The sequence below is a fragment of the Anabas testudineus genome, chromosome 7 (assembly GCF_900324465.2).
Source record: "Anabas testudineus chromosome 7, fAnaTes1.2, whole genome shotgun sequence".
Classification (NCBI taxonomy): domain Eukaryota; kingdom Metazoa; phylum Chordata; class Actinopteri; order Anabantiformes; family Anabantidae; genus Anabas; species Anabas testudineus.
Genome location: NC_046616.1, coordinates 14,413,829 through 14,431,867, shown reverse-complemented (window position 1 = coordinate 14,431,867; position 18,039 = coordinate 14,413,829). Strand labels below are relative to the sequence as shown.

General features: G+C 41.3%; 2 protein-coding genes across 2 annotated transcripts in view; one reads left to right on the top strand and one right to left on the bottom strand.

Moving 5' to 3' along the window:
- cacna2d3a (calcium channel, voltage-dependent, alpha 2/delta subunit 3a) overlaps positions 1-18,039 on the bottom strand; it is an 89,259-nt gene that overhangs the window by 9,960 nt on the left and 61,260 nt on the right. Inside the window, exons 18-29 of the mRNA XM_026369071.1 lie at positions 17,370-17,431; positions 17,169-17,236; positions 15,923-15,968; positions 15,393-15,490; positions 15,204-15,297; positions 14,953-15,048; positions 14,682-14,803; positions 13,816-13,893; positions 2,792-2,853; positions 2,566-2,610; positions 2,406-2,468; positions 1,308-1,378 (exon numbers count right to left, since the gene is read on the bottom strand). Coding sequence (XP_026224856.1) covers positions 1,308-1,378; positions 2,406-2,468; positions 2,566-2,610; positions 2,792-2,853; positions 13,816-13,893; positions 14,682-14,803; positions 14,953-15,048; positions 15,204-15,297; positions 15,393-15,490; positions 15,923-15,968; positions 17,169-17,236; positions 17,370-17,431 — 905 coding nt within the window. The remainder of the gene's footprint in view (positions 1-1,307; positions 1,379-2,405; positions 2,469-2,565; positions 2,611-2,791; positions 2,854-13,815; positions 13,894-14,681; positions 14,804-14,952; positions 15,049-15,203; positions 15,298-15,392; positions 15,491-15,922; positions 15,969-17,168; positions 17,237-17,369; positions 17,432-18,039) is intronic.
- On the top strand, positions 6,451-11,557 carry LOC113168031 (leucine-rich repeat and transmembrane domain-containing protein 1). The gene is made up of 4 exons (XM_026369072.1): positions 6,451-6,785; positions 8,133-8,517; positions 8,623-8,828; positions 10,002-11,557. Exons 1-4 carry the CDS (start codon positions 6,779-6,781, stop codon positions 10,517-10,519), a joined length of 1,116 nt encoding a protein of 371 aa, XP_026224857.1. The 5' UTR covers positions 6,451-6,778; the 3' UTR covers positions 10,520-11,557.

The window sequence follows — 18,039 nt, the reverse complement described above, 5'->3', positions numbered from 1 at the left end:
CGTGTGTGTGAGCATGTGTGTGATGTCTGAGTGGGCCCAGTCTATCCGCAGCCTTGGGCGATGTTCAAACCTCAGTCACAGTACTGGTGACACATAGCTCCAACACACCGCCAGGAACCAATTAGTGCTAAGCCAGGCCACATAATGGTGTTAGCAGCAAACTTAGACGAATGTAATATCTACGTATGCGCGTGAGTGTGTATTTGCTTTGCTGTGTGATCGCCATATGTGTAGATGGGTGGGTGAGGTTCCCCTCCATTAGCTTTGCATGGGCACATAACACCACTTTCAACATTTGTATTCATTTCTTTTTGTTTGAAAAGCCTCATAATCCAAAATAAACTGAAAATAATTTACCTACATTGCTGATGCTGACAGATAAATTCAAACTGGCAGCCTGTGTCGACTTTAAGCAGCCTGCTTTGTTTTAAATCAAGACAAAAAACCATGCTTCAACTTTCAAGCACATTCATTCTCTACACATGGCACCGGGTAAAGGCAGATCATACTGGATTCATTAGTGTTAATATCTTTAAGCACTATTACTCATCACGCTAATACTTCACCGTCACAGGTCAGGATTATTCCTTCGTCAGACGTTGTCTTCAATTTGAAACCATCCCTCATCTTTCGACATTAGCGATTCAGTGAAAGATCTCGCAGGCTTCTCTGTTTTCATGATTGGGACTACAAACCATTTGCTGTCAGATTTTGAGGCTCATCTCTATGATAAACAGGAGTGGTTATCGTTTTCTGTAATCATTTGCCATCCTTAATTTTTATACACTAGGAAAACCGAGAGCTGGGTCGTGCTGCAGTGATGGAACTGTAGTTTTAAGCTTTAGCTGTCTAAAATTAACTGAACAAAAAAGCCACCCAGTGTTCCTGGCATTTCCAGGGGTCACAGCTCTGCAACAAGCAGTATATGTGTGAGTGTGTGTGTGTGTGTGTCTATGTAAGACATCAAATTTCTCCTAATTCTTTCATTTCAGGGAAAGATTTGCTGTAATCCCCTAACCGAGAACTCCGCTGAGTGAGGGGTCGGAGTTCAGTGCTGAATAGCTCGATGCGATTGGCCAAGTTAAGAACTGTCAACACTAAAAGGAGACATGCTTTCATTCTGTGGCCTGCCTGATATCGTGCATGTACCTTAACACACATGCACACACACACTCATGCAGAAAATTGCTGGCAGGTACACCTATACATACACACGCGCCAACACACACACACACGCGCAAACACACACACACACACACACACACACACACACACACACAGACACACACACTGTTTAAAATACTTACCTCTTGAAAGAGCCCATCTGCAGAAGCTTACTCATTACAGCTCCCTCTGGTTCTCCAAAAAATTTTCCCGTCTTGGAAAGAACAGAGCGGTTTTCATCAATAAAACAAGTCGGAATAAAATGTAACGAACTTCACAAATAATAGACCGTTCTAGTACAAAAACCGACACATGTACAGTCGAGATCATCCATAAAAGAAACCTTCAATTACCCAACCCTAAGGCATGCAGAAATGACCGAGTGATCAGAGAACATTCAGCAACACAGAAACACTTTTAAGGAACACTAAGACTAAATTCTCTCACACAGAAACTCTCCTAAAAACAAATCCAACAGACTTTTATGCCACAAATAAACACAAATGATGACATGATACAAACAGATGAGAGGCAGGTGCTGTAATAAAGCTAACACCTCAAACAGATTATTTATTCTCTTCTGACGCAACATTCAAATCACTCAGTATTACTTTTAAAGACTCCTGAACATTATACAGGTCATTTCCAGTCCTCATCTCCTGCCTGTCTACTTGGCACATGGCTGTGAGGGTGGACTTGACGCTCCATCCCTTCACATTCTAACTTTCTCGAGACTTGGGAGGCAAATAATCCCATCTCAGCTGCATCGTGGACCTGTAGATCCTCTATCCAGATTTATGCAGATTTAGCTGCATCATTTTCGTGTACCTTGTAAGTTGTTGACATGTTCACTGCATAAGAACGATGAGGAGACACAACCTGACAAGTGGATCCCTAAATGCTCCGTCACCTCCAAATTAATATCAAAAACAGTACAGAAGAGATACATGCAGGGGAAGAGAAGGACATTGACAGCCAGTGGACTGGCTTCTAGTTGAGCTAAAGCCAGAATGACAGCATGTCCGAAGACATCTAGACAGGGGGTATATACTAGGACAACACTAAGTCTCCTCCAGAGCAGTGTAGACAACAAAAACAACATTATGCATGAGGACCAGAAATCTATTCTACTAGTTAAAATTGCACATTGGATTTAAATTAAATCTCAGCTCTGGACTTTTACAAGTTGCCATTACCGATTCATTTTCACTGACGTGTTTTTATGTGTATGTATTTCTTACCAGAGAATAATCCTCTGCTACCAAAATGAAGCCATTGTTGTCAATAAGGTAGCAGTTAATATTCTGTAAAACAAACAAAAAAAAAAGGTGTTAAAGCGGTCATGAGACTAGAAGTGACAGAATCGTGAAGGCTTGACTGAAAACAGGAAGACTGACTGACCTCATCATCACAGCTTATGGAGCATTTCCCATCTAATGCTGCACACTGCAAGGTTAAAAACATCCACACACTGTACAGCTACATACTGAATAAGGATGACACATGAAATATGTAGGCTGTTCAATCACGTAGGCAGTGCGTCTGGCTATGGCAAACACCTGATTTTGAGTGTGTAACACGCTTTTGTTTGCATTATAAACGTGATTATGTTATGATGCACATGTACCTGTCTGCTGGCCGTCCAGAATTTCTTCTGAAAGAACTCCAGTTTCATCTGAATGCCCACAGCTGAAAGAGAGACGGCACAGTCACTCACATGTAGAAACGTGACGTGTGTGTGCTCTCCGTGTGTTGACGTGCACTGTGATCTTTATCACAACAGAAGTCATCCTACAGGCAAGAGAGAGATTATTAATATATATATATACCCAACGTTAATCATTTATTGACAAAATGCACAAACACAATTTCATTGGAGCACAAACCTGCTGGACAAAAAAGGGGCCACATGGATAATCGCTCCATGCATCATACAAGTGTCAGCTTATTTTTCAACAAGGCTAAATGTGTGTGTGTGTGTGTGTGTGTGTGTGTGTGTGTGTGTGTGTGTGTGTGTGTGTGTGTGTGGAATACTGCACTGTCTGCAACATCTGCACAGATGCTACTAACCACATTCAAAATGCAGTTTCACACCACTCTAAACCAGAGCTCTCTTTCTGTGCCCACATGAAATCCATCCCATCCCTCAGTCGCCTCCCTGTTGTTATCCCAACAGGCACTTCCAGAGCTGGTACATAGAGCTGCTCTCACTTCCATAAAGCTCACCCAGCAGATCCCTAAATAAACAGATCTTAGCAGAATTCTCTCGCCTGGAAAAAAGCGGTCAAAGACCCTAAAATTTGTCTCTTTTTTTTTTTTTTTTGAATTGGCTGAGGAAAGACTGACACATCCACCACAGGCTTTTACTTATTTGCTCTCCTCTCCCACTACTCTCTGCTCCGAATACTTAGAGGCCCCCTAGCAGTGTCTCAGTGGGGGTTTGCCATGCTTTGGAAGTCTGCAGGTCTTTCCAGGCGCACAATTTAGGGCTTCATGCAAATGCAAAGCAGGTAGCAAACTAAAAAGAAGAGAAAGTGCTAATCAGACATCACGAATGGCCAGTGCAGACCTTTGTCCACTACCTGTAGATACATGCAACAAGTTCCAAATAGACAAGTGTTGCTGTCTTCAGTCAGTAAAACTAAATAATAATTAATCTTAAGTGGCTGATCTCATTAGAGTACACTGTCTAGATCAACTATTAACTATCAACTATTCATTTCAGTCTAATGTAGTGTTTCAGTAGGTGTGTTCACACTGGTGCGACGCAGTGAAATGAGTGTGTTAGTGTCACCAGATGTCAACATGTGAAGAAAACCATATCAGTGAGAAATTCTGGTTTCCAGTTCTTTTAGTATGACTGTGTGTTTGTAGGATTGTTTAAGTGCAGCGGTGCTGCTGTGGCCTGTTTTAGCCCTTGCCCAGAGGAACAGGTGCAGATTATCCCATCGAAAGCTTTGCCAGATCCTTTCAGCAGCCCACCATCTCTACACCCACATGGAAAACCCAGAAGGAGAGTCTAATTTAAGATGCTGGGCAACGGTAATGGAAACGCACACGGAGAACCTTGATCGTTAAGCCAATAACAGAGAGAGAATCGTCTGCTCTGAAAAAAGCCATCAAATCAAAAGAAATCAAGACAGAGGAGGAGAAATAGGTTGAATTAAGGTTTTCATGCAAATGTCTGTGATTTGTGGGACATGAATATTTAAAATAATTCGTAGATGTAAGATTTGAAAATACAACTCATTTGAAAGTTGAGATATTAAAAAAAATAATAATAAAAACATTTTAAATTAAAATGTAAAATGTGCTCAATAAGTAAAATAATTGGAAATACACGAGTTTCCTCTGTAAAATTTTATTAAAGGGTTAAACGTGCACTGATGCTGCCTATTACCTGAATGTTGGCTCAGAACTAAGACAAAACCCCACATCTTTCACTAATGCTCAGGAATGTTCTGCAGTGTGGGAGAACATTTCATTTCCCTACGTATGATTTGAGAACTTGAGGGAATTTATGCCCTGAGCGAGCTTTGTGAGTCCAAAGATAAAGGAACATAAAATCCACTTCAAATCCGCACCATCACCAATCTCTTATCAGCACAATCCCTGTCAGGCAGAGATGACAACCAGTTTAAAGCCTACAGATATTTAGGCTTGTAATAAGGATTTTGTGTATGTATATGTCAGTTAACGCAGCGGTGCGTCTGAGTGTATGTACAAGTGATCATGTACATAATGTGGCACAGCTAATCATGAACCAGTCAATTCAAATCCCAGTGATGGCAAAAACACCTATAGGACAGACACGAGTGAAACACACAAACACACACACACAGAGCTGTCTGACAGATGAAATGATTTGGAAATGTGGTGATGCATTCGCCCAACAGCATAGCTTCACTGCAGCTGCACAGCACGGGGCATAACATGTCAAGATGCTGAGCAACATTCAGAGGATGGGCAGAAAAGGACGCTGTTGTTCAGGATGCCAGGAGGACATATATGCTCCCCTGACCTCTCCTTTCTGTGTGTTATTGTTGAGACCAAAAAAAAAGGCCATGTGTTCATAATTTTTATTTATTTTGTTTGGTAACTTGAACATTTTCAGACACTGAAGCACAAACACAGCAGACGGTCTGAACACATAAAGCATATGGGCTTTTAGCAAATGCATAGATCACACATTTTCATTTGCCAGTGTCCGATATCTGTGAGAGTGCGTGTGCTTGTGTGTCTGTGCAGGAGCATGTTCTTAATATACGTATTTATATTTTTTTAAGCGTCACCATGTGTGAGTGAGTTGAACCAGTCGGATTTTGCATCGCATTTATCACAATAACTAAATATACGTTGGTGACACTCCAGATGTTGTTCTATATGACATAATGAAAATAATTGTTATGCCCTTCAGCAGATGAAAGCATATTAATATGGATGGACAGGAGGGCAAATACCAGGGACGGATCTGCGAGCCAATGTCAGCTTTTAAGCTTAATCACATTCATTGTTGAAAATGATTGGATCGTTAATCTCTCCGTGTATCTTGCGTTGTCCACTTTTTGATTCTCCAAGCGAAGCAAGCTCCTAGGGACTGAGCTTAACAGTCAATCCATTTACATGCAAAAAAAAAAAAAAAAGAAAGAAAAAAGAGAATCTATGTAAATTCGCTGCAACAGCTTACTATCCTGCGGTGTGCGTGTGTGAATGCGTGCATCCTGTGTTGCTGTGCTGGGAGCATGTTCTGCCAGCCTTTCTGCCCACGGCTCATGCATAATATCATCAGAGCATGCCACAGCAACGGGCATCCTCCGACTGTGTTCACTGTGCGTTGAAGAGCTTGAGTATTTGTTTAGACACACTGCAATTCAGATCTAATTTTATCTTGCGCAACTCTTGCCAGGCCAATGGGAGGTAAAGTGTGTGCTGTGATTTGAGAGACACAGTAGTCCACTGGGAGATGACACACCATCACACTCACCAATACAACTGGGGACAGGGAGATCAGGCAAAACAGACAGAGAGAGAGAGAGAGAGAGAGAGAGAGAGAGAGAGAGAGATGATTTGGGTTCAATAAAGGAGCAGAAATGAAACTAAATCAAGCAAGAAATAAGGGAAAAATAGAATCAACGGCAAAAAAACAACATAAAAACAAATACAAAGCACACAACAAGAGGTTGGGAGACAGTGAGAGAGCAACAGAGAGATATATAGAGCAAGAGAGAGAGAGAGTGAGTGAGAGAGAGAGAGAGAGAGAGAGAGAGAGAGAGAGAGAGAGAGAGAGAGAGGCAGAACTCCCTAACTCTTGTGATTCTCAGACTGGCTGGCAGTAAAGCTCTGTGCTCTGATCTGCATGATCTGATGGGGTTTCATCGCTGTGCAGACCGTGCAGGGGATCCTGAGGGCAACGCAGGTCTCTGCTGCTGATCTGATCTTCACCTCTCCAATTATACCCCACCGACCACATCGGCCTCCACACGTGAAAGTCAGGAGACGCTAATGCTCAGCCTCACTCACGGCTAATGGATCATCAACAAATGACAGACACCAGAAGTCATAAAGGGAGCTAAAGGAAATCCAAACGCGAGTGGCCCAAGGACAACTGGCAGATATGAGAGGTAGGAGCACCATCTGGGAGGTGTGTGTGTGTGTGTGTGTGTGTGTACTTGTGTATGTGCCTGGCTAGGTGGGCTGCTATCAGCTACAGAGAACAGTATGTTATGTAAACTGTTGTAACTAAGTGATAACAAAGCACTTGTTTTTAACAGTTCCTGGTTTAAAGCTGAGAGACGTCAGCATTACATTCACGTTTATGTTTAGAGCTGTACATCAGCCTCCTACTGTTTCCTCCCACAAATGACAAGAAGAAAGTGGTGCTCGCTGCGGGTTGTGTGTGCACGTCGTTACAAGCTTCTCTGTACTTGGGGCTGGAGGGATGCATCAGAGCAAAGAGCCGTCCTCCTGTGTTGACCTCATTCCAGAGCCACTGTTACAACACTCCCATAGACTGATACTCTGTTTACATGTTTCTCTCTTACTCTCATTTCACTCTGGATTTCATGTTCTGATGTTTTCTGTTGAAGTAAGCGACATCATATTAATAATAACAGCAACACTGCTACGAGCCATTGTACCAAGCACCTGAGTCTAGACCTGGCAGCTCCTGCACCTGGATTCTTCTAAACCTGTAAATCGCAACCATGTGCAAGTTCACAAACCAAGAAAAGTAATGATTGCATGCTTTTTGATTCAATATGTCAAAATATTAATAATAAAATAGAACAAGGGATAAACATTAACATAAACAAAATTAAGAAAATGACAACTGAACTGCTCAGTGGTGCATAAACCTGATGCAGATCATGTTTTTGTTCAACATCTACGAGTGGGATACGTGTGCTATAGCTACATTTTCAGGCTTCCAGGCTGAGCTTCATTTCATTGAGCCTCGAGCTAGTCCAGCCAATGCTATAAATACTGCTGCAGTGTTCCAGAAGGAATGGACATGTGAAGTCATCTCAAAGGGAATCAGACACCTAATATCTGCTCGCGTATGGATTTGTGTGTGGGTGGAGAGTAGGTGAGGGGTTAGGAGGGTTTTGGTGAAGTCACCGAGGGCCACCGTCTAAGGAGGGTGGGATGTGGGAGTCGGCACATTAGTAATAAGTTTACTAGACAAAGAACAGTAGACAGTAAAAAATGTTCTTCACTGAAATCATCTTTTTCAAACATTTCCCAAAACAACCACAGATGTTCATCATCAGATGAACACCCACGGTGCACCAGGCATCAAGACAAATTCCTCGTGCTGTAAAGCTTTCTTTACTTAAAGTTAACATTATGGGGTATTTTTTGTACAATTCTGAGGTCCATATTTAGTCAATCTTCAAGATCTTTAGATTTTCTGAATACCTGTCGCAGTCTGCTACTGTCTAATTCAATATGATGTCCCTCTGTCTCCACAGTGGTACTGGTGTGTGCCATGCTCTCCCTTCTCTCTCTGGCACATGCTTGTCCAAAGGAGTGTAGCTGCAACAGCAACACCAAAGTAGTGGACTGCCGAGGTCGAGGCCTGTATGACATTCCCCGACGACTGCATCCGGACACCCAAGAACTGTACCTTCAAGACAACCGCATCAGGGGGCTGGGATCAATGGCCTTCAGAGAAATACCCCTGGTCCGCATTCTTGATCTATCTAATAACTCTATAACAGCTGTTTCGCCGACTGCACTGCTGGGCCTCAGGAATCTACAGCGTCTCAGTTTGGCTTACAATAACCTGAGAGAGATCGACAAGCGGTTGCTCGGACCCATCCGCTCACTTTCACACCTCGACCTCTCGCACAACAGGTTAAGCAACAACAATGTAACAGATTCCATTTGTTATTTGTCGAACAGAAATAGCTGAAGTCGTTGCATCTTGTCTAATTTGCCTGCCATGTCCCTTCCTCTCAGCCTGTGGGGTTTGCCTGGAGCCATGGGGGAGAATTTGAGGAACCTTAGCCACCTGGGGCTAGCGCACAACAGGCTAACACGGTTGGACCGCTCTCTGTTAGAAGCTCTAACCCACCTGGACAGCCTCACACTACGGGACAACCCCTGGAGATGTGACTGCCAGCTTATAGGCCTCAAACTCTGGCTGGAGACCTACCTCTTTAAAGGTTAGAGCACCAGTAGCTCTAGGCAGTGGCTGGGAAATGTGGGTTTCCAACATTAATCCATCACAATGCCTTTCCCGCTGGGCAAAGTATTTAAATTATGGTAATATTTAATTATGGTAATACTGACCTTTATCACAAATAAACTGAATTGACATTGAGATATTATCATTAAACAAGTAGTGTAGAAATGGTTAGACACAATAATAAAATGGCTGTTTACACAGTGAGAGGAGAACCTCATTCAGGGATTTAATATTACAGACCGGCCCCAAAAGGATACGCTGTTTAGATATTTTGCCATAAAAAGGCGAACACAGAGGACGGCAGAGGAAGGTAAAAGACGGCAGAATAAATGTTTGGTTTGATTATTAATGCTGCCTGAATAATATCTGAACATGAACATATTGTGGTGATGATTTTAAACATTTACTGTAGAATCTTGACATTTACTTTAACCAACAGTGAAATACATCAATAAGAATCCCCTAATTAATGAGGTGACGTTAGGCGCTCTGTGCAGCAGCTTTTATAACTATGGTAGTGATCTGCACAACCAGAGACAGAGACTGTGTATGGGCAATTAAGGGTTAAATTGCCAACCACGTAATTTTCCATGCTAGACCAACCCTAGCATGTATTAGATAACAAAATAACCACTGTACAGTGAAAGCTAGGCTCACTTGGAGTTGGCTGGTCCGCCTACATGCCTACGTTACCCTGACACAGCTTTCGTCTTAAAGGCTGAAAATTCTAATTACTGTAAAACAGAACAATGGACCTAGGATACAAGGATGTATATTTAATAGAAAGCTGGTGGTTAATCGGGCAGGCAGAAAGAAAGCAACGTGTGACAGAGCATCATGACATGGAGACAGAGAGAGAGAGGAATAATACAGATTTTTACAGGACCCAGACTGTAAATCATAATGTGCTGGTACAGCAGTACAGTACAGTAAACCATTAAACCCTAGTTAACAAATATCTCAAGCAGTGGGTAACTATGATGGTTATGATAGAGGCCTCCTGTGTAGTAAGCAGTCAGAAAAGACGTGGGTGACTAACAGTAATGGACGTATACACAATACACAACTGGCTGTGGCATGACTTCTGACATACTGCTGCCCCTCACTCTGTCTTTGACCATCATTCTCTGTGTCTAACTCTGGTCCTAAGGTGGAGTTATGGATGAGGTTCTCTGTTCCCAGCCAGAAGAAATGAGGGATAGAGACTTGCAGAAAATCCCTTACCAGCTCTTTCATGCCTGCATGACAACAAGCTACCATTACCTGTTTGCCAACATACACCACCTGGAGTCTGAGAGGCTGCTAAGAGGCCACACCCATGGCAACCATGCTCATCCCTCTAGCCATGCTCTCCATGTCCCCATGGCGATGGGGGAGGGCTTTGGTGGCGGTGGTGGAGGAGGAGGGAGTATGCCAGAGTGTGAAACTAAACAGAAGCAGCGGCCTGTCAACTTGCGCCATGCTATTGCCACAGTAATCATCACCGGCGTAGTGTGTGGGATTGTGTGTCTGATGATGCTGGCTGCAGCAGTGTACGGCTGTGCCTACGCTGCTATCATGGCCAAATATCAGCGGGAGCTAAAGAAGAATGAGGAGTTGGCAGCAGCGCAGGGGGCGGATCACGCCACAGCAGATGATAAGGAACCGCTGGAGAATGCTATTGCCTAGGAGACAACAACAAAAACCTTGGACTTACAAACCTGGGCCTCAACCCTTTAACCTAACTGTCTCTGGATGTCATACTGTATGTGTGCTTGTGCGATTGTGAGGAAAAAAAACGAACAGAGTGAATGAGATGGTATATATGTGTGTGTTCACCTCATTTCTGAGACTTGGGTAGCTAAATTCCACAGGTATTTGACTATGCACTGATGAGAGTATCTTCTCCCGGATGCGGGTTTGAGGGTCAGGCCAAAGAATTCAAATGTGTTGATTCCATTTTGTCTGGGAAATGCATATCACAGATAGAAACAAATTGCTATATATTTCTAATTGTGTATTTGTATATACAATAGTGGTATTGAAAAATGGATTTCAGAGTTTGTTTGTCTATTAATTGTTCATCCTCAGAATTCAGACTGATTTTTTTTGGTCATTTTAAAAACTCTACTAGTAGGCAGCTCCAGTCGGTTTAGCTCTGTTCCACGTTGTTTGTTTCATTTCTGTGAGCGTATGAGAACAAGAATGAAAGTGTTTGTCAGTGTTTTATTTATGCTTGAATGAGTGGAAATGTCTGCACATATTTATAGACAATTTAAGAGTCTGTGCCTGATAATGTGATATAGATTTAAAGAGGAATATGTTTTCTTAAAGGATATTTTTTGACTACCGAAGTGAAGATGGGAAATTCATTGAAGCAATAATGAAACAAACTAAAACGAAAACGGCAACAAAATCTGGACTCGGCGTTGTTGTTTTTCTATGACTTTAAGGGTTCGTACTGTAAGTTTGAATTATCATCCTGCAACACATAGTCAAACCCACACATACACACACTCACACACACACACAAAGTTTTAGATCTACAGTTGAGCCTTGTTTGTGAGTTCATGCTGATTACATAATGGCAGTCATGTCCTTAAGTATGTGTTATATAAAATAATGATAATAAAAAAACAAACAAACAAACACCTGATGACTGTATGCATAGTGGCAATTGATTTGATAAGGCATGCATTCATAAATGAAGTAAGAAAAAGTATCTTTTAAGGAAGAGTATTTTTGAAAAACTCTAGTTTGTCTATATTTCAATATCCATACAATCTCTGGTAGAAAAAATACATTTTGTACAAAATACAATTATATTAAGGATTAAAACATTCTGGGGGAAAAAATAAAATAGTCTTCGTTTAAAGTGTTACAGTGAGTATTAAACTAGTGGTTACTGCAGACGTGTTTCTAACCCTCTCAGTTTTATTTGTTGCTGGCAGTGTAGCATGTTTTGTTTTGGATTTTAGGTTGATAAAATTAAATTACTTTCAATAATGTGATATAAGACAACAATTAGTTATTTTGATACTGTGGATCATAACTTGTATTCAACAACACATTCAATAATGTGATAGAGATAAATATGAATATACAATTTATGCATTGGTGGATTAGTTCACTTTTCAGGTAATCGATAAATGACAATTTTATTTCTATTATTTAAGACCATAAAAATTATATTTAGGAAATTTGTACATTTTAAATGCCGCCTGTTGTGTACAGGATAGTTATTAGCCATTATTATTATCAATCTTTCTGTAATAAGCTACCACAAGTGAATTTAGGTCACTCAGTGTAGTGTTAAAGGTGCATAAAAGTACACAGATGCTTTTGGTCTTAACGCCTGACCTGCCTTTCATGGCTCCCTGCACGTGGCTGTGGATGTGACCACAAACACTGACACACACACACACACACACACACACACACACACACACACACACACACACACAGTGTATGTATGCACACAGTAACATTGTGACTCAAGTGATGTCTGCAGGGTCCATGGCGTGACGTCATCAGCCTGTCCTGTTAACTCAGTGTATTAGCGTATTCACAAGTCTACAGCTCAGTGGAGCGCGGGCCAGTGAAAACTGGCCCTAACCAGCCCACGCTAAATTTGCATTCCAGCCTACATCTCTCCTCCCATCTGAGTCTCTTATATAAACTCATCCTTACAGAAATCCTGGTGTGACAAGCAAGATCACTATTACTGTATATCAGCGCCTACTGTAACAATGGGCTTTCCTTTTTTTTTTAAATTTTGTTCACGTTTAGTCAATTCGATTTCTTAATTCGACATTCTCTTAAAAGAACATTGGGGTCAAACGTTACTGTGGGCTGGTGTAAAATCTGAGCTGCTTGTGTACTGCTTGGCTAGAAATCTGATGCACACTGTGTGTGTGTGTGTGTGTGTGTGTTTCTATGTGCGCAGGATGTGGCACCACACAGACTCTCCCATCTCTGTCCTTCTGCTCCAGTGGTTTCCCCCAGGCCAAGAGTACCCACAATGCACTGCTTTCTTGTCAACGCAGTCAAGCACCGTGAAATAATTTTCTCTTTCTCTGCCCTTTTATTTCTCCTCTTATTTTATCGCTGCATTTCCAAAACACTCTCCCTTTTTCCTCAGCTGACATTACCAGCCCTTATCTACTGAAAGGAGGAGGAACTCAAAGTACACAGATAATCATCTGAAGCAGTCTTTAATATCCGGCAAAAGCTGTGCTCCATGTTTGTCCTCGATTCATAGGATGTGAAGGGGAATTGATTGCAATACACCATACGCAGTACAGTCTAATCTTGTATGGTGTCATTACTTAAGTTATGAACGTAAAATAAAAAAATTAAATAAAAGAAAGTAGCATGAAAACATTAAAAACATAAAGATGCACTGCTGTCTAAGGAATAGCACTGAGGTGGTCACACGTCTATGTCGAGTTTCATGGCTTGTTTTTGTTTTTTTTAAATATATCAAATTTAGAAATTTGTATAATTTGTTATGCTTGCTATGCCACCTACAAAATGTCTGTGTCATAAATAGGGATGGGAGTGACACTAGAAAGCTTCTGAGTCATCAGGATGTGAGATGAGGAAGGCCACAGAGAAATCCTCCAGGCCTCAATATGCCTTAAATAAGCACGGAGGCAGAAAAAAAAATGCACAAAGGGCATTTATGAAAGTCCCTCCGATTAGTATATTTAGATGTACAAACTCTTGGATGCAAACATTCATGCTATGTTGCACTCTCGCCTCCTTCTCGGCATATGTTCAAGCAGGGGCAAGCGCACAGATAAAAAAAGCAGTTCATGTGGGCAGGGAGTGTTTTAGCTCAAACAGAGGAAAATAAGTAGAGGCAGGCAACTATAACCCAGGAAAACAAAGCCTGCATAGCGGTGTAAGGAAGAGAATATTGCAGCCTCTGTCAACGTAGAAGTGTGTGTGAGAGCGAAAGAGCCACTTGAGCTCCCACTTACCCGCAGCTATGGGTGATTTCCTCTCATCCAGAAGCTGAATGGCAGTGCTGGCCAATACAACGCTCTTGTTTTCTGATCCTAAGCCACACACACGAACACAACACATACAGACACACACACACACACACACACACACACACAAAGTTCACATCAGATATCATAGTATCTTATATTAGTTCTGAACTGGCCACAGGGAGATTGGAGAGAGAAACCCTGTACATAAATACCACAGAGTACTATTTCGACTACAGCTAACTGCCACAGCCGGGAGAGGAAGAGTGCATCCAAGGCAAGTCCAGCGAGTAAATAAGAGGCTTTCAGATTACTTCTAGTAGCTGGCACTAATGGAAAGCCTGAGGCTGAGGGCAGATGAGAACACATTCTCCTTTTGGAAGGGAAACCATTTCTTAGAGACATAGTTAAACTGAATATGCGTGAGGTGCCTGTGTGTGTGTGTGTGTGTGTGTGTGTATTTATGTGTTCTGGCCAAGTCACTATGGAAAGGGTTGAACCTTTTGCTAACATATCTTATTTCAACCCGCAGCAATCAGTCCTGTCCACAAGAACACAGCTCAGAATTAATAAGAGAGGAAGGGGTGGTAAAGATGCATGGCAGGAGGAAACACCCAAGTATGGGTACAAAAGAAAAGAAAGGATGCGGGGAAACTGAAAAAGCTCCTGCATACAATTGAATAAATTATTTTATTTGTGTGTTTGAGAAACTGCTACTTAATAGTGGGTGACTACATGTCCTGGACTTTATGCCAGTTTCATTTACTGTGAGTTATTTTAATTTTTTTTTTTTTTCACATTACTCTGTGAGCTATGGTAAAATGATATATAAAAAAATCTAATGTATAACTAACCTGTGTTGAAAGGTAGAGAGTAGACAAAGGTACCAGGAACCTGTTCTGCTGCTCTCTTGTACCACAGGGGAAAGTGATCAGCATTGAACACCCCCTCTTTGTCCTCAGCTGTCAGGAAGTCTCTTGAAGCAGACAGGACACACACATGATGATGACGATACACGTGCAAAACATGATACATGAGCACTTTGCTGACATATTGGCTGGCATCTGTGCATAATAAAAAAAGAAAACATGCTGTACGCTACATAAATAAAATCAACATACTTACTGATTTGTAAGCTCGTCAGGCACCACGAACAGGTTAATTCTGGAGAGGCCTGTTCTCGTGCCCAAGTAGGCAATCTCCACTCCTTTATCAGAGTTCCTGGATTTTATGACAAATACAAATCCTGTAACTGTGCACTGTGTATTCTTTTACTTTATGTTTATTACCAGTATTATAAGGAACCTCAGATTTTTGAAGTATGAGTTTAGCCCTTAAATGAGATTTTGTGTTTTCATAGAAAAAGAAGAATTTACTCAGACTTATTGAGCACGAGGCTGGTCCAGTAGGCCTCCAAAGGGGCAGTCACAACTGCATCAAAGAGAACCTCCTGAATCAGCTCCTTGTCACCTGTTAATGAATCCACAGAGGTAGGTCGTGTTAATTAGCTAGTAAAAATGGTCATTAACATCAGCCATTGTGGTCTGTTGGTGAGCTGAACTAACATTGCAGGTGGGGTTCGTATCCACTGAGGTAGAGTTTGATCGCCTCTATCTGCGACAGGTATCGGTGCTCGGGGTGTTCGTCTGTGTTGCAGTATGTCCTGCCAAATAACAAGAGGGAAGATAGGTACAGTGATATAAGTATAATTGCCTCTGACTAGTTTTATTGTCTTTGTTTAACATTGGTTATACACACCAATTGTTTTTAGTTGCTTTTGATTTGCAAAAGTACAGTGAATAAAACAAATAGAAAACAAAGACGGTTTCTCCATTTACAAGCATTACTTTGAAAAGCATTTACTGTAATTTGTGTAGATGTCGGTTCCCAGTTATTGTTACCACAAGTCATCAAATGACACAAACCATAAATCATAGTCCAAGATGCCAAAGTTGTTGTGTAACTGTTGTGTTGCAGTAAAATTACAACTTTAATTTGGCAGCATATTTAGGATCTAGTCCAATCACAATGTCACTTTAAAAAGGTGATGATATTGTCTGAACAGAAACATATAGTAGTGTCCTCACACTCTTACCATTCGTCTGCCAGCGCAACATCAGGATGCTCTAAATCATGAAGCCCTGTAACAAATTAAAAACTATACCTCAAACTTAACAAGCAAAAGCATTCAAAATGAACTCATCATAATAAGGGTAGGCATCTACACCTCAAATGCGCACACACACACACACACACACACACACACACACACACACACACACACACTTAAACACACACAGCAGGGGTGAAAAATGTGTTTTTTGAATGGATGTGACAGGACTGATTAGATCAGGAAGAGCCAAGTCATGCTCAGAGGGCTCTGCGTGATGGACGTGTTTAGAGAAACACACAAACGCACACAGACAGACGCAGACACACACAACCACCGCCACATGAATATTAAAATGCATGAGGCTGGACATAAAAATAGGCACACATACATGCTGTCAAGACAAGGAGAGGTACAACACACCTAAGGAGCCACTAAAAAAAAAATATTTAATTTGTCCAATTGTAGCTTTCAAGTTCATTATAACTACATTACTACTGAATGTGTTTGTCAGTGTGAGAGACAGGATGAAAGGAAATGAAAGAAGGAAAGACTAGATAAAAAAATAAACCTGCATGGTTATAATATATACACGATATTTATGAGCTGTGGAGATAAGAGTTCTTAATCAAGTAATGTTCTTTAATAAAGCTGCTTTCCTAAATGATAATGTGCTTCACATGTTAACTGAAAAAACTTTCACAAACCCTAAAATGGATCACGGTTACACATTAAACAACCTAAACTTAACAAGCACAAGAAGAAACTAGTGTGCTCAGTAGGTTCCACAGCTTCGAATATAATGAATAACAAGTGGCAGAACTTTTTTTAAGATCTCAGTCATTCAGATGCCAGTGACTAGTGTCATTATTGGCTCTAATTAAAAATAAAGCTGCTTGTCTTTAAAAAAAATTAACAAATCCCAGTAAATATTAAAAACAACAAAGACGTTTCTCTTTTTTCCTACTACATTGTTCTAGGAATCACATTTAACTGATAATATTAATAATTGTAATTTTACATCAGTAAAATTCTGAAACCAGATGTTTTACTTGAATATATTTTATATGTGAGATGGCATTACTACTTTTTTTCTAGTGTATAATTTGAATACTTCTTCCATCACTTTAGCTGAGACAAGATATTCTAGTTATAGGAACTGAGAGACAGAGAATCATAAATCAAATCATGAAAAATGAAAAATGAAACAGAGGAAAGAAGGGTTTCCTACCTTCCTCCACAGTGACATTCCCTTTGAAGAAAAACTTTCCGTGGCCTCTGGAAAGAGCAACCCCTAGACTACAATACAAACGAAAAAAAAATCTTTTCTAAACAGACAGCTTGCGAGTTCTTTGTTGTGAGGAAGTACTGAGAAAAGTGATGCTTCAGTGGTTCTAAACTTTGTTCAGTGAAACGTCTGCAGCTTTCTTACCTAAAAGGAGTCCCCTTGATGTCTGTGTAGTAGTAATCATTATGCAACACCAGTACACGTTTCTGAAACAGAGATGAATGCATTTTATGACAGGCTGCAGCGAACAGTGTGTTGTCGGTTATCTGATGTGATTCTCTTCACTCTGGCTCCATCTAGTGGCACAGGGAGTACACTCTCATGGCTGCCGGTCTGTCGCACGACCTGTTACTTTGCAGATGGATGTGTGTTTCTGCAGTGTGAATGTCTGGATAAGGGCCGTGAAGATGCGTGTATGTGTGTGTGTTTGTGTGTGTGTGTGTGTGTTTTGAATGCTTGATAATCAGGCTAATATGTAATGCTCTTGACTAAGCTTTGAAAATGCAGACACATGCAAACACATACCAGAATAATCTCTTTCTCCCTCCCTCTGTCTCTCTCTCTCTTTGCTCTCACTCACTCTTTCTCTGCTGTCCCTCCTGTATTCAGCAACATGTGCTTGATGGAGATAAGGGGCTCACACACAGACAGGCACACACCCATGCATGCAGAGCAAACCAAATCAGAAACAAAATCCCCAAGTCAACCCTGAGCATCACTGTGCCAAGTGTAACATCCTGTTGGCAGGACGGACTCTCCCTCAGTATTTTCTCTGGCTCACCCTATGGGACCCTCCAAAAAGTGCTCGGTGCTG